We start from the raw sequence: 17093 nt of genomic DNA, 5'->3' as shown, positions 1-17093 counted from the left end.
TACTATACACCAACTTTCTTTTGCTGTTACTAAATTTCGCGATTTCCCTTTCAAAGCATTTTTGCGAATATAAAGTTTCGCGGATTTGAAATTGAATGGAGATATCTTTGAATTGAACTGTGCTGGAATTGTCTAAGATATTAATTCGCGGAGATTTGAAATTGAATGGAGATATCTTTGAATTGAACTGTGCTGGAATTGTCTAAGATATTAATTCGCGGAGATAAACTTTCTCAAATTTACTTTGATCGGGAAATTTGCAGAAATAAAACGCCCTCGAAAGAAAGTTTGTTTACGGTATTTCAAAGCTTAACTAACTTATACGCCAATACCCTATTTGAACTTTTCTGATTACATTTGTTTACAGTCTTGCAATCGCATAATTGATCATTAATGGTCAATATATTGTCGAACATTCCTTACCCAGTTCATGATAACAGTTGCCTTATCGCAATGGCCCATCGGACATCCCTAAAGACATTGTCTCATAGAGTTATCGTCATTTCTGACTATATAACTACTATCATTACTGCAATTAGCCGGAATACCTGTTAAAGGTGAAAAGGTCAATAGAACTTACTAATCGATAATACTACTGTTAAAGCGTAGGGCGACTATGCCAAAAGCATAATATATAATGGAATGCTTTAAATAGGGCGACTAATATGAAATATGAAATTTATTAAACAAGTTAATTAACTTGATATGCCGTGAGCCTTTTAGGTTAGTACATGTATACCGGAATGTGTTAAACGAATATTGAAAATGATAATTGATTATAAGAAATCTAAAAGCTAAATTGAATCGTAATCATGACAATAAATTATAAATTAACTAGCTGCATTAGAAAGTTGTAGGAATAGTGCATTAACCACTCATTATTTAGTATATTAAAGTAACATTGAAAAACACCAAACTAAATTTACTTTCTTGTTGATTACGGTAATTAGCACATGGGCAACGAGGTTCTTTTCTTTTGTCCAGAACCACTCAGTCCAACCTTACACTATATTTAATCACCATTATTTAAAGATGCTCCACAGCTGACAAATGGTATGTTTTCTCTATCAAAAACAGGAGCAGACGATTTAGTTTTTTTCTCCGGTTACAGAAGTTACTTACTTACAAATAATTAATTGCATCCCGTGGCGCTTTTTCCTATGTGGAATGAAGTACTGATTACGCATGCGCAAAAAGCAATATAAATTATTTTATATCATTTTTTGTGTTAACTATATTATGTATATACACGATTAAACACCAATTATTATCATAATTATGAGTAGTGTTTATGCTCTGTCGGCGATGGAGCATCTTCAATAATCATCTAAAAAACTATGTTTATACTTGCAGATGCCGAGCTCCTTATGTTAAGCTTACCAAATGCTCAGGATTTGAGGTCGAAACCAGCGCTAAATTACTTCAGACAACAGCAATACACTTGTCTGGATAGCAAGAGCAACACATCGAGCATGTAGGGGCATAAAACTGAATGTCAATGTTATCACTATTTTTCATTTTTAGTGAAATTCGAGATGGCGGCCATCTTGATGATCAGTAGGTCATAATTAAGGGTTCAGAAAAATATTGGTTCGCAGGTTTCGGAGAGGGGTGCATGTGATCATGTTTGTGCGGGACTATTATCACTATTGGTGATGGAATGACGTCAATATGTGATATAATGTTTGTGCGGGAATGTTATTTCTACTGGCGATGTAAAGACGTCAAAATATGATATCCCACTCTAACGTCATTCCATAGGGAAGATTACAGAGTTCCTTCCCATCACCACTAGAGATCTGGAGTCCCGTACAAACGTTATCGGGTATCACGTGGTACGTTAATAAGTCCAAGTGATGCTTTATTGCCTTTGAGAGGAGGTTTTGATTGTTACGTCATGTCTGTATGAGTGTAATGTCATATTTTTCAAGAAGGAAAAACAACGAAAGTTTTGCTCACATAGAAATAGCGCCACATTTGATACTTTCACACAAGGGAGATAATTCCATTTAAGTATTACCATTTTAGCCTAATCATAAAATAGTGTTCTGAGACAAGTGCTGCTTCATTTTTCAAGAACATTCATAATCGATTTTAGGATAGATCTTTTGAATATTGTTATAAAAATGATAATTTTATTCACAACAGTTAAGTGCGAAGTCAAGTTTAGGTTGTACATATATACAGTATAGTATATGCAGATACTTATTCTAATTCGCCAGAATTTAATTTTATATCCTGGTTTTGAAAGATTGTTTTACTTTAACTGGCTATACGTTATTCGCTGACTCTGGCAACTGATTCCTGGTGGTATATAGTATGCAATATATATAAATTCAAATATTTGTGCATTTATATCATTTTCATTTTTGAATTAATTAATTTGGTTCTAATTAAGCTTGGTTGTAATTGACGAAACATTGTCCATATTACCCGACATGTTGATATTAAGAAGCTTTAACATATACAGTTCCATCTTATCAAATAATTATCTTCCCTTGCGGGCAGGTATACATTGTGACGCCAGGTGTTTCAAAGATAACGTATGTTTTTCATGCAAATCAATGACCTACCGATCGAAACTTTCCCACAAGGGAGATAAATCTATAATATTCAAAGACGGAATATGTTCCGAAGCATATTAACATAAGAAAGTCTGTAAGTGTTTCTTATGTATAACTACGGCAAAATGTGGAATTAGCGTACTTATTCTTGTTGTCATTTATCAACTGTTAGTTACATTGTCTGATGTAGTAAGCATAATCTGAATTTCCTAAGAATGTTTAACAGGTGTAGATATACAGCTATGCATATTCGCTCTCTACATCTCTGGAATGAAAAAGAAGCTAAAACATCCAAACTCCTTGAGTCATCAATCTAGTGTAATTTCCACATGTACATTAATAAGTATGCAGCCTTATAGACAAAATGACTACCTGTCTTGTATATGTATGTGATATTTATTCTGTGTTTGTAGAGCGTCATTAATTATGTACTAGTTTAAAAAAAAAATCATGTGTAGAGATTTAGATAAATAATTGAATTGTTTACCTGTTTTTGTAAATCATTCACCCGTAAACATGTATTTGAACTCTCTTTGACCTAAACTTGGAACACCTTGTACAATTACATGAGTGAGTGGGCGAGTTTATATAACGTACATTATCATACAGCATAACATTTCCTTTATCTGTGTAATATTTATTAGATTTATTTCTCATTTATTTAGATTTACTTTTATAGCGTTGTATTTCTTTTATCTAAGTAATATTTATTTATTTTATTTAATTATCTTTTAATTAAATCTATTTATATAGCGTAGCATTTCCTTTATCTATGTAATTTTTATTTATTATATCTATTTATCATTTATTTAAATTTATTCAATATATAGCATATCATTTCCTTTATCTGTGTAATATAGCTTTATTTCTATATTTATTTATCATTTATTATTTACTTTGACAGTCATTGATTATTACGCCCTTTTAAGATTAAAAAAGTTGATTTGATAAACATACCAAGTCGAGTTTTTCAACAGATGACATAACAATAGCTTATTTTAATTGTATGTAAAGTCCTCAAAAAATCTATGTGGTCATGGGAACCGGGACAATTTGCAGCTCCAAGGAGGCAATCTTCAGTGGATTTGACATTGCAATAAACTTGAAAGACCCTAACATGTAGGCTTCAGACTTAATGGAAGCTTATTGCTTGCACCAGGTATATTTCGCCCGTTGTCAGTATAATGTGACCGGGTGGGGTGTGTTGCTTGGTGTCTTCGGCGGCATGCTTTTGTGATATAGTACTATAAAAAGGGCAACAGTTCCACTATACAAGAAGACACAACATGAATATACCGCAGTCTCCCAAAACACGAACCTTGTCCAACATACATGCAACACACCGCATACATGGGAGGCCGTCCTTACATGACCAAAGCTGTTAATAGGACGTTAATTAATCAAACAAACAAAGGTATATTTTATCTGTGATAATGGTATATAATGAAGTTAATGTTGTATCCATGTAATAAAGGATTATACAGCTATGTATGTATGTCAGTTAATATTGGTACGACCTGCCTATAAATACCACCAAACGGAGAAAAATATTTTATTTAAAGGCGGGTTTGGGTTATTTATGGGCTAGTATAGTTTTTGTACACCAGTAAAAATGTGATGAACATACCCAATGAAAATAATTTATGAAGCAGGCGGTCGTCGCACAAAGGTTGTCACTACGGTATGTTGTATGTGCTGTACTCACAAAATTCATACTATATTATTGTGTCGACCACTTGCATATATTATAAAGTGATTTTGGCTCAAAAAAGGGAAAAAGAACGATGTTATTTTCGATTAAAATGATCCGTGACCATTCCTAATAAAATTCAGTTTAACTTTAGACTGTTTCGTCAGCATGATAAATCTTAATTATTATAGACATGTATAAATTATGTTGTGTACGGATTGTTTGACGTGAATTATGTTTTTATGCTTCTTTCATCATATCATTATTAATAGTAACGGGGAAAACTGTGTGCGAGTGTAGAACAACTCATTTTGTTCAACAAATTAAAATATGTGATTTTGTGTTTATTGCTATAAATACGAAATAAATTTTTGTTTTAAAAATTAGTAATGATGTTTAAACTGTTGTCATGTTAGGATGGCGCATAGGTTTTGATTTTAGGCATAATGTTATACATGTATTTACTCATAATTTACTTGCTCATACAAAGTTGCTTGCTCATACATTTTTTTGTAAATAATGTTTTGATACATGTGTTATTACCTGCCACTGTCAAACATGATCGCTTCATTTGTATATTATAAAACTTACTCATACAACATTGATTGATAGACCAATTGCTAGTGGAAAGTTTTGTTTGTGATTTTATTCGCAATTATCATTTTATTAAAGATGTCCCACCGCCGACAAATGGTATTTTTCTCTATCAAAAACAAGAGCCGATGATCAATGAATAAGTATTTTCTTAAGTTACAAAAGTAACTTAATGTACACCATTTCCATCATTAAAAAGTTTGAGATTCCTATTCTAATTTAAGATAAAAATATTAAAAATAATTAATTGCGTCCCACAAAAATCCCATGGCAATATGTCCTATATTGATACATTAAGTACTGGTTGTGAACGCACCAAAAGCAAGATCAATTGTTTTATATGCATTTTTGTGTTAATTAGACACAAATAATATGACTATAATCAGGGTTTTTTTCAAATGATATACCTGGTATAGAATATGTTCTTTCGTTGGTCGAGCATCTTTAAGTCAATGTTCAGCTTTTAAAACCAATCGTTAATTTGATGATTCGATGTAGGTAGACGCTTTTTAAAAGCTTCTTACTTCACATGATACCGCAGATCAATACACTTTTGTCTAGTTATTGCACACTCGGTACATTTGCACTGGAAAAATTAATTTTAATGTCTCACTTAACATAAGAACTTTTACATTAGCTTACGTTTATACATGCCTTCGGGTAAATTTGACTTCAAACTTTTCACATGGAATTGGAATCGACTAGAGTTCACATAAAGACACTTTGACTTTGTAAAAGTCTAGATTACCTAGGTAAGGGAATTGATTTTAAACATCTTCTATGCTGCATGTTCATAAAAACCGTTTACTAAAAACTCATTAATTTATATCACTAAATAAATGTGTTGCTTGTTTATCCGATTTTTGTTATTTGTCTCATGGAGTTTTAAAACGATAATTCACAACAGATTCTTTTCAGGAATAGCGGTAACAACGCTTCCTACCATCTCCAAAGGTGTAAAATCAATGAAACATTGAAACTATTCTCTCAATTTGATCAATTACAATGAGTTCATTTATTTTTGAAGAAATTGCAAAATAAACTATCAGTTTGAATGGCTAGAAAGCTTTTGTTCTTAAAGAAAATGTTGAGTTTATTAATTGAGTATGTTTTTAACCTTGCTTGCAGGTTCCACAAAACCGAAAGGACACAAAACAGGACAAGAATCCCATGGGCCTTAAGAGTCATCTGACTATTGGCACAATACAACGACACAAAACAGAACAAGAATCCCAAACAATTAAGGGAATACAAAGAGTTCTTTCAATAGAAGAAGTTCAGGTTCTGATATATTTGATGAAGATCAAGGTCATTCATTTGAGCAAACTTGGTAGCCCTTCATCCCAGCATGTCACAGGCCCAATATCAGGTCTCTAGGCCTCTTAGTTATTCAGAAAAGGTTGTTTAAAGATTTTAGTCTATTTGACCCCAGTAACCTTGAAGGAAGGTCAAGGTCATTCGTTTGAACAAACTTGGTAGCACTTCATCCCAGCATGCTTCAGGCCAAAACGTACCCTAGGCCTTTCGGTAATTTAGAAAAAGTTGTTTGAATGAAAAGTTAACGAACGGCACACTGAGCGTGGCACAGGTCAAGGGAGGAAGCATGATGAATATAAGTCATCCTGACCCAAGCATCCTGACCCCTTGGGTCAGATGACCTAAAAATCAAAAAGAGCCTTGTGCTCATTATATTTGAATGGTGAGGAAAATCAGGAAAGAAAATCCAAGAAATAATTGTTTTATAAAGTTTACTTTTTTACATGTTTTAAACCTTCAATCAATTTTCTGAGACTGAAGTAATATTGTGACGGTTTGTATATATGATCAAATACAACTTCGATTCCTCTTTCTGAATTCTGTGTTTCTGAAGATCTAGGACAATATTTACTACCTGGACAGGAGCTACGTACTGTCACCTCACAATCCTCTGACAAAGTCCTCGCTTTATGGAAATCACATTCTAATGTTTCAATGCTTAAATCAGAGTTTGTATCATCAACTGAATGTCTCTCTGATGTTTTAACACTTGGAAAAAAATCCTTTCCTACTCTGTCTGGACAATGTGGGAAAGCGTCCAATTCACTGCCATCAAAAGTGGTGTTTGTTTTAGCGTTGGACATGACTTTATATTCACAATTCTCCTGGTATCCGTCACATCCGGATTGAGCGTCTGTTAAATAATGTGTACACTGGTCTTCCATTCTCTGCATCATTTTCTTAGTTTTTTCGACAAAAAGAGTTTTACATGCCTCCGAGTATTTCCCATTTGATGCGAGTTGATGAATTACCTTCCTGGAATCATGAATTTCTTCTCTCTGAAGTATACGGTCCAAATGTTCAAGGTCAAAGCACTGGAATGGACATCCACCTTGTTCCCCTACACCAGACGAAGAATTCTGTCAAACAAAATTGGTTATAATCAAACAAAGCATTTATTTCAAAATATTTTGATGTTACTCCATAATAAGCTGTCCAACATGAACTAAAGATATTACCGTATTTGACCCAATAAGCGCCCAGGGCATTTAAAATATTGAACCAGAGGGATCTTGGCGCCCACCAAAGAATGATCTATATCTGACAAAGGAAAGATGGATCTTTTCTCTACTTTTTAAACTTTTTCAAACATACTACATATAAAATTTGAGACAGATCGCTTCAGTACCTTTTGAGAAATAGCGGTAACAAACTTCAACTATCAAAATCCCAGATGACTCCTTGGCGGCCATCTTGTTGATCAATCGGTCCCAAATCACAATATGCACAACTAGGGCCCTATGGGAATCTACATGTGAAATTTGAGAAAGATCCATTCAATACTTTCTGAGAAATAGCGATAACAAACTTTAAACATAAAAATCCAAGATGGCTGTCTGGCAGCAATTTTGTTGACCGATCGGTCCCAAATCACAATATGCACAACTAGGGCCCTAGGGGAACCTACATATGAATTTTGAGACAGATTCCTTCAGTACTTTCTGAGAAATAGCCATAACAAACTTTGAATAACAAAATCCAAGATGGCTGCCTGGCGGCCATCTTGTAAACCGATTGGTCCCAAAATGCAATATGCACAACTAGGTCCCTAGGGGAACCTACATATGAAATTTGAGACAGATCCCTTCAGTACTATCTGAGAAATAGCCATAACAAACTTTAACTATCGAAATCCAAGATGGCTGCCTGGCGGCCATCTTGTACACCGATTGGTCCAAAATTGCAATTTGCACATCAAGGGCCCTAGGGGAACCTACATATTAAATTTGAGAAAGATCCCTTCTGCACTTTTTGAGAAATAGGGATATCAAACCTTAACTATCAAAATCCAAGATGGCCGCCTGGCGGCCATCTTGTTTTTCCTATCAGCCTCAAAATCTGTATGGCACAAATAGGGACCAAGGGTAACCTCCATGTGAAGTTTGAACAAAATTCCTTCAGTAGTTCTCAAGAAATATCGATAACAAACTTCAACTGCCAAAATCAAAGATGGCTGCCTGCCGCCATCTTGTTTTTCCGATCAGCCGCAAAATCTGTATGGCACAACTAGGGACCAAGGGTACCCTCCATGTGAAGTTTGAACAAAATCCCTTCAGTAGTTCTCTAGAAATATCAATAACAAACTTCAACTGCCAAAATCAACGATGGCTGCCTGGCGGCCATCTTGTTTTTCCGATCAGCCTCAAAATCTGTATGGCACAACTAGGGACCAAGGGTAACCTCCATGCGAAGTTTGAACAAAATCCCTTCAGTAGTTCTCAAGAAATATCGATAACAAACTTCAACTGCCAAAATCAAAGATGGCCGCCTGGCGGCCATCTTGTTTTTCCGATCAGCCGCAAAATCTGTATGGCACAACTAAAGACCAAGGGTAACCTCCATGTGAAGTTTGAACAAAATCCCTTCAGTAGTTCTCAAGAAATATCGATAACAAACTTCAACTGCCAAAATCAAAGATGGCTGCCTGGCGGCCATCTTGTACACCGATTGGTCCAAAATTGCAATTTGCACATCAAGGGCCCTAGGGGAACCTACATATTAAATTTGAGAAAGATCCCTTCTGCACTTTTTGAGAAATAGGGATATCAAACCTTAACTATCAAAATCCAAGATGGCCGCCTGGCGGCCATCTTGTTTTTCCTATCAGCCTCAAAATCTGTATGGCACAAATAGGGACCAAGGGTAACCTCCATGTGAAGTTTGAACAAAATTCCTTCAGTAGTTCTCAAGAAATATCGATAACAAACTTCAACTGCCAAAATCAAAGATGGCTGCCTGCCGCCATCTTGTTTTTCCGATCAGCCGCAAAATCTGTATGGCACAACTAGGGACCAAGGGTACCCTCCATGTGAAGTTTGAACAAAATCCCTTCAGTAGTTCTCTAGAAATATCAATAACAAACTTCAACTGCCAAAATCAACGATGGCTGCCTGGCGGCCATCTTGTTTTTCCGATCAGCCTCAAAATCTGTATGGCACAACTAGGGACCAAGGGTAACCTCCATGCGAAGTTTGAACAAAATCCCTTCAGTAGTTCTCAAGAAATATCGATAACAAACTTCAACTGCCAAAATCAAAGATGGCCGCCTGGCGGCCATCTTGTTTTTCCGATCAGCCGCAAAATCTGTATGGCACAACTAAAGACCAAGGGTAACCTCCATGTGAAGTTTGAACAAAATCCCTTCAGTAGTTCTCAAGAAATATCGATAACAAACTTCAACTGCCAAAATCAAAGATGGCTGCCTGGCGGCCATCTTGTTTTTCCGATCAGCCGCAAAATCTGTATGGCACAACTAGGGACCAAGGGTAACCTCTATGTGAAGTTTGAACAAAATCCCTTCAGTAGTTCTCTAGAAATATTGATAACAAACTTCAACTGCCAAAATCAAAGATGGCTGCCTGGCGGCCATCTTGTTTTTCCGATCAGCCTCAAAATCTGTATGGCACAAATATCGACCAAGGGGACCCTCCATGTGAAGTTTGAACAAAATCCCTGCAGCAGTTTTTAAGAAATAGTGATAACAAGCATTGTTCACGGATGGATCGCGGACGGCGGACGACGGACCACGGACGGCGGACGACGGACCACGGACGCAGGGCGATTTGAATAGCCCACCATCTGATGATGGTGGGCTAAAAGTGCAAATAAGACGAAATTATTGAAAATCTATACAGTTTTTAGTCTTTATTTATGCCTTGGCAATTGAAATGAAGGCCTCAAAAATGGGCAGGGCGCTTATAGGGACATGGGCGCTTATTGGGTCGAATACGGTATGGATCTTCCATATTTTAACTTATTTTAGACTTACAAATGGGTCAAAGATGCCTCCGGCATATTTAACGACCTCAACAACAGGTAACAGGTATATTTTAACATTCAACAAATGGCAAGTTGGACTGATATGTCTCCTATTACAGGCTGTAACAGCCAGGGTTATTTCAAGATGTGCCAGGTTTAAAGGGGAGAGAAGCCAGAGTACTCAGAGAAAAATCACAGCCTACCATCAGCAGCACGCTGCTGTCCCACATGGGTCTCAAACTTGCAACTGAAAGGTGGATGGTTAGCAATAATCTGTTGGAACATGTTAACCACTCAACCAATAAATTACATATCAATGACCAAAGGCAGAGATACTGCTGTGGCTGAGTTGTTAAAGGCCAATATATGTCACTTTTCAGGATTTTTTGTAATCACAAACATATACAATGGTCGAATAGTGTACCAATGACCTAGAATAAAGATGAAAGACGTGTATTATGACATAATTCCGTGTAGATAAACCTATGATATCAAACTGTCAAAAATCGTCTTGTAAACATACCTGTCATCTTAAAACAGTTGTCATTGCAAAACCAACAATTACAGAAGCATTTCGTATATATATGTAGGTCTACACATTTCCTACTACCGATAACATGTTTGTTTCTGTTTTTCTCGTTCGAAGTTGATTGTGTCACAGGATATTTTCCAGATATTGAGACTTTCCATGAACTTCTTTGTATCATATCAGTTTGTATTTATTGTGAACCACATTAATATTTTTTTTTTTTTAAATTTCACAGTTCGTCTCGGTAACAACTTGCCTGGCTTTGGCCAACATGTTTAATAAGATAATTAAGATACGGTTTTCTAAAAAAGTACGTAACAAAAAATTATGTAAATATTATCTAAACTCGCAAGTACAGGCCAGTCAAGTCGTTGGCAACGTGTTAACAGCACTATTAAAAGCAGAGATTTAAATAGATAATTAAATTAGCTATATCTCTGTTAAAGGTAGGCATCTCGGTTTGAAAAATCTCCTGAGGCGCTGTATGTATATTAATGCAAGTAAATTGTCTTGTAAACATACCTGTCATCATAGAACAGTTAGTCTCAATAACAACTTGCCTGGCTTTGGCCAACATGTTATGCAGAGAGAATGTGGTAATTTCTTATAAATGTTTGTGATTACAAAAAAAAAACAAAAAAAAAACATAAAAGTTATGTATATTTGGCCTTTAAGATGTCCCAACATACCTGGTACTATACCTCTGGGTTGTGAGTTTGAATCCCATGTGGGGCAGTTGCCAGGTACTGACCAATGGTCGATGTCTTTTCTCGTGGTACTCCTGAAATCCTCTACTAACTAAACCTGGCACATCTTTTAATGACACTGGCATTTAACAGGACATTAAACAAATCAAGAGTGTACATTTGTATGTGTGTAATGTAAAGAAAGCCATCCTCAAGGTGATCCTCATACTAGATATAAGTAGGGCTGGGTATTGGAAGGTCTAAAACAATACGATACGTATTGACAATACACTGAAACAATACACGATACGTATTTACGATACAGTGGACCTCTTTTTCAAATTCAGCTGACCATTGTGTTTTGAATATTGTGACAATAAAAGATAATTTTGATAAAACATTCTATAACTTGGAAAAAATCAACCAAACATTTGATTTGAGTTATATCATCTGTGTGAATTAATTTCTGTCAATTCGTATTCTTAGTTATGAAGAGGCATTTCTAATCCATCTTCGTGACACGGATGCTTTAAACACTTCCTTTCAATTGAAATGTTCTTACTTGAATAATGTTTTAGAATGAATTTTGTTTGGAATTTTCTATTTCTATGACGAAAACAGTAGGTTGAGTTGTTAAAACGATACAGCGATATACAGCATGTTTGCGTATCGATATTCGATACGCTGCTGAAAACCGATAAATATTGTATATCGATATGTTGATCCAGCCCTAGACATAAGGCTGCCTGCTAATGATGTCATCAAGTTTATATAAGGACGGAATTCTGACGTTCATGGGCTCAAGGCATATATAGGGATTGGATTTCGTTTTTATGTTAACCATGCTTGTATGGAGCAATTCCTCTAAGAATATATTCTATTCTAGTGGGAGAAGCTTACTCATTTGAACAGCGAATGGTGACGCTTCACGTAAGATAGAATTATTCATCCGCGACGACAAAAAAGTTCAATATTTTAGTGTAAAATAAACATGACAAACAAAGTAAATTTCAGAGATAATTTTATTTAATCAGATCAGAACTTTAAATATATATAGCATAATAACATAAAGAATTTGTACACGGCCACATGTGTGAACTCGGTGACCGTTATTGTGCAGCGAGGCGAAGCTGACGCATGCTTAATTACACACTTTAGTTTGCCGAAGTTGGCAAAACACCGATTTTCAAGTAGCTCAATGTGTTTGAGATGTCGTCTGACTTGACGGTATTACATCCTTGGGAGCCATGTGATTATATAATCTACGCTTAGATCCATATCGCCATCGATAGATGAAACAAATTCACTTGTGTTCGAGGGATACAATGTATTTGTGGTGACGCGGAACTATCAACACGTGGATTATTAGCGGTGCATGTTTTATAATACACATGATTAAATACTCAAAGAACAAAGACAAGAGGATATGTTTATAACTGACCTCTATCAGAGGGTCTCACACCCATCCACCCCAAAGGCTCGATCGTAGGACGAACATAGGCACAGAGGTAATGTTTACATTTGACACCCATCATTTTTAACAAAAATGAAAGCACGTCGCCCCGGTCGGGATATTTTTCCGTTTCTTTATACAATTGTTAATTTAAAAATTGTTTGAATCACATATAAATATAAAACATGTATATATTGTTTAAAGTTTTCCAAAATTATATGAAAAACAACAATATACACGTAATGTTCAAAATGTAAACAAAGCCATGTGTTTCTTTTTAAAAAAAGTAGTCCTTTTACGTTGCACAGAACATTTCCTTACGCAAGTTCAAAGTTCAATGTTACCATGCAGTTATGGTAAACAAAATCGGCTAGTATTAGCGTATAGTGACCAAGCCTAGCAAGTGTAAATATATAAAAATAACAGTGGAACAGAAAAATAGTTCTGACTACCTTTGTATATGTAGTTGAATATGTTGTCTATAACATTAATAGTTTAGTTATACAAAGATGCTCAACCGTTGACAAATGACCTTTTTTCACAATCAAAAATACGAGCAGACGATTTAGTGTTTTCTTCAGTTACAAAAGTTCCTTACTTTACACCATTACCACCATTGAAAAGTTTGAGCTTCTAATTTCACTTCAAGTTAAAGTTACAAAAAATAATTAATTGCGTCCCGAAAAAATTCCGTGGCACTATATCCTTTATGGAATTAAGCACTGATTGCACAAGCACCAAAGGCAAAATAAATTATTTTATAAAATTTTTAGTGTTAATTAGAAATATATACACGATTAAACACTAATTATTGTTCAAGTGATTAATATCATTTATGCTCTGTCAGCGGCGGAGCATCTTTAAAGCTGATTTACCTGTAATGTTGAACAGCTGTGCCCTCTGTAGTTTATACAAGCACCTTCTAAACCATATAGATGACGAATGTTGTACGTATAACGGCGGCCATCTTGTTGCCAGCGGTGACAGCAGCCATCAGAAGATTCCACAGGCTCAGAGTATTCTTTCCTCCAAAACATCAGGGCTTCGTGAACTGGCATTCCAATTTCTTTCAGAAATAGAGTATACTGTATCTATATTGAAAAATAAAGAAATTATAAATCTATTTATAATTATTAATCCTATAAAGTTTCCATAGTAACTAGCTTTAGTCTTTTAGTATCCATCTGGCAATCTCTATTTGACTTTTTTTTTTTTTTGAAAAACTATAAAATCAAAATTTTTGTCAACCTCCATATTCCAGGGGTTCCGTTCACTTATGATCTCTACACCCCTGGACTATCTCATTGTAAAACTGGAGGTAACAGAATAGAACAGGTAATTTAGTCATTTGATGTACATCAAAAGAGCCGTATAACAGTACACTGTGGTCAACTGTGTGGCTTTGATGTTAGGCGTCGCTCTCTCTGTAGTCTTCAAAGGGAATCTTTGCTAGCCTGTGATTGGTCAAATGTTTTCCACTGAGATGCCTTCAATTTCGCTATGAGATAGTCCAGGGGTGTAGAGATTGGAAGTGATCGGAACCCCTGGAGTATCGGGGATGAATTTTTGTGTGATGAATGAACATATACATACCCGTGCGTTGTGCTGAAGTCGATGTCTTGATGAAAGGATGTTGTGTACATGTGACATACAAGGTGGAAACATGGCAGTGACCTCTAGTGACACTTGGTCATGTGACAAATAGGTTTCATTCAACGGGCTTTCTTCATATGTCCCGTGATGTTTTCTGAACATGGCCTACAAATGACACAAATGTTATCTTACCTGTGGTATTTAGAAAATAATCATGCGATTCTAATACATCACATGTAATATTGGCCGATTTCTACAAAAATCCTCCAGGGACGCGGTTTTAAACTCCCAACTCGCGATACATCTGCATCTATTTTTCGTAGTAAAAACATGCATTCTTTGTAGTCAAACGTAGTAAAAAAAAAGTCACGTGCTTGTACCACATTCATGCCATTGGCCGGAATATACAATTGTATTATGGGTAACTAGTGATCACGTGATTTTGTGTTTACTTCCAAATATGGTGATAGTTTGCTTGCCATTTCTTCGGGGAAATTGATTTATTTGAAAATATTTAGACTCCAAAATGCTATTAATATTGCATGCATATCATTTTGACTTGCACATATGGACTGTTTTACTATAAATAATGAACTGAAATGAGTTGTAAAACTGCCATTTTCCCGTTTTGGAAATAAATGATACAATACGAATTGACCAATTCAATAGGTCTAACCGTCTAATCTAAAATCAGCGAAGATCGGCTACTCCCGGCTAAATTCGTAGAATTCTAAATTTATATTTATATATATATTATTACCTGCTTTAGGGTTCAGAACATATACATATAACACAGAGAAAATAAGATCTTCTTCAAAAGGCCTAATTATGTATAAATACCAGGTCAGAGAAATCACTCTATTTGGAAGTAAACACACACTCATGTGATCACTAGTTACCCACTAATACAATTCCATATTTATTTCAGCCAATGGCATGAATGAGGTATAATCACGTGACTTGTTTTACTACGTTTTACTACAAACAACGCGTGTTTTTGTACCATTATGGGGGAAATCCTCCGCGGATCGTGGTTTCATTTGCACCATTTGAAATTGTTAGCAATACTATCATATCATAGTTTATTTTCCATATTATTTCCAAACAACTAGTATAAGCTTCCGCATAGCCCACTTTGCTTTTTGGGAATCTAATACATACATGTACATGTATGTACACATATACTAAGAAACACGGGTATATGTGCTTACATGGCAGCTTCTCGCCTGGTAAATTGGGACCTAGGACCTAACTCATTATTTGCTTCGGTAGGTTCCGTACGAAAATGTATCATTTTGTTTGTCAGAATAACTCTTCATAGATTGAAAGGTCTCAAGGCCCTCTACCAATATTGTGAATTTCATGGCCCTGGGGTCTCGGAATTTTCCCCAGGGGATAGGGTCTGTAACATAGTTTATATAGGGAAACACATTTATGAGCATTATTCGCTCAATTTTCATAGGAAACAGATGCAATTGAAACAAATACTCTTCATATATTAAAAGGTTAAATGGGTATCATCACTGGCTGATTTCATGGGCCTGATAGGCCAAATATATGGTGCTTATATACATTATTGTACAGTGTATGTATTTGTTTCATTATTTATCCGAACTCGGGTGACCAATCAGAAGAAAAAAAACATGCATGGCTGACAGGTGGCTATGTGTTTTGTTATTCCTGCTATATAGACTTCATTTTTAGTTTTCCCATGTTATAAAAACATTTCCAAGAGGAAAGAAAAAGGTAAAGAATAACAGAAATAGAGAAAAGATCCATCTTTTATTGACATGATTTACATCAGTCAGTAGTGGGTACCAAGTTCATTAAACTTTTTAAATGTGCAACTGCAGGGGCGTAGGAAGAAAAGGGTCCTCCTGCACATTTTTCGTACTTCATTTTAGAAAATTTTGCCGCTTTGCGGCGCATTTCCTAAAAGATACTATTTAAATCTCTGGATTAATTCACTTCCCATGTATTATTCAACCAAAATTTAGCCTGGTACATTAACACAAATTTATTAGATGAAGTAATTGTCGAGTATATATACATGAACTTTGACATCTGCCATGGCACAACATGTAATCTTCAATTTATCAATGTTTCACAATCAAAGTCTACTCTAAGCCTTCTGTTTCAAATGGTGGAAATGAAACCACGATCCGCGGAGGATTTCCCCCATAATGGTACAAAACACGCTTTCTTTGTTGTAAAACGTAGTAAAACAAGTCACGTGATTATACCTCATTCATGCCATTGGCCAAAATAAATATGGAATTGTATTAGTGGGTAACTAGTGATCACATGAGTGTGTGTTTACTTCCAAATAGAATGATTTCTCTGATCTGGTATTTATACATAATTAGGCCTTTTGAAGAAGATCTTATTTTCTCTGTGTTATATGAATATGTTCTGAACCCTAAAGCAGGTAATAATACATATAAATATAAATTTAGAATTCTACGAATTTAGCCGGGAGTAGCCGATCTTCGCTGATCCTAGATTAGACGGTTAGACCTATTGAATTGGTCAATTCGCATTATATCATTTATTTACAAAACGTGGAAATGACAGTTTTATAACTCATTTCAGTTCATTATTTATAGTAAAATAATACATATGTGCAAGTCAAAATGATATGCATGCAATATTAATAACATTTTGGAGTCTAAATATTTTCAAATAAATC

The 17093-nt window shown here is 35.4% G+C and overlaps 2 protein-coding genes across 2 annotated transcripts in view; one reads left to right on the top strand and one right to left on the bottom strand.

Annotated features, from left to right (window-relative positions):
• Window positions 1–5701, top strand: part of LOC138309993 (neurogenic locus Notch protein-like) — a 53899-nt gene extending 48198 nt beyond the window's left edge. The window contains exon 41 of the mRNA XM_069251144.1: window positions 1354–5701. The gene's annotated coding sequence lies outside the window, so the exon portion shown is untranslated. The remainder of the gene's footprint in view (window positions 1–1353) is intronic.
• An 895-nt stretch (window positions 5702–6596) lies between these two features.
• On the bottom strand, window positions 6597–14566 carry LOC138310922 (DNA primase large subunit-like). The gene is made up of 3 exons (XM_069252246.1): window positions 14405–14566; window positions 13687–13902; window positions 6597–7244 (listed from the first exon to the last, which is right to left on the bottom strand). Exons 1-3 carry the CDS (start codon window positions 14564–14566, stop codon window positions 6597–6599), a joined length of 1026 nt encoding a protein of 341 aa, XP_069108347.1.
• Between the last annotated feature and the right edge of the window lie 2527 nt (window positions 14567–17093).

Source organism: Argopecten irradians, chromosome 16 (genome assembly GCF_041381155.1).
Source record: "Argopecten irradians isolate NY chromosome 16, Ai_NY, whole genome shotgun sequence".
Taxonomy (NCBI): Eukaryota; Metazoa; Mollusca; class Bivalvia; order Pectinida; family Pectinidae; genus Argopecten; species Argopecten irradians.
This window is presented reverse-complemented; position numbering and strand designations above follow the sequence as displayed.

Excerpts from the sequence above, each read along its gene's own strand:
- LOC138310922 (XM_069252246.1), bottom strand. The coding sequence starts at position 14,566 with ATGTTCAGAAAACATCACGGGACATATGAAGAAAGCCCGTTGAATGAA. Across the intron at positions 13,903-14,404 it reads GACTTCAGCACAACGCACGG|ATACAGTATACTCTATTTCT; the intron begins GTATGTATATGT and ends TTTTCAATATAG. Across the intron at positions 7,245-13,686 it reads ACAGCTGTTCAACATTACAG|AATTCTTCGTCTGGTGTAGG; the intron begins GTAAATCAGCTT and ends TTTGTTTGACAG.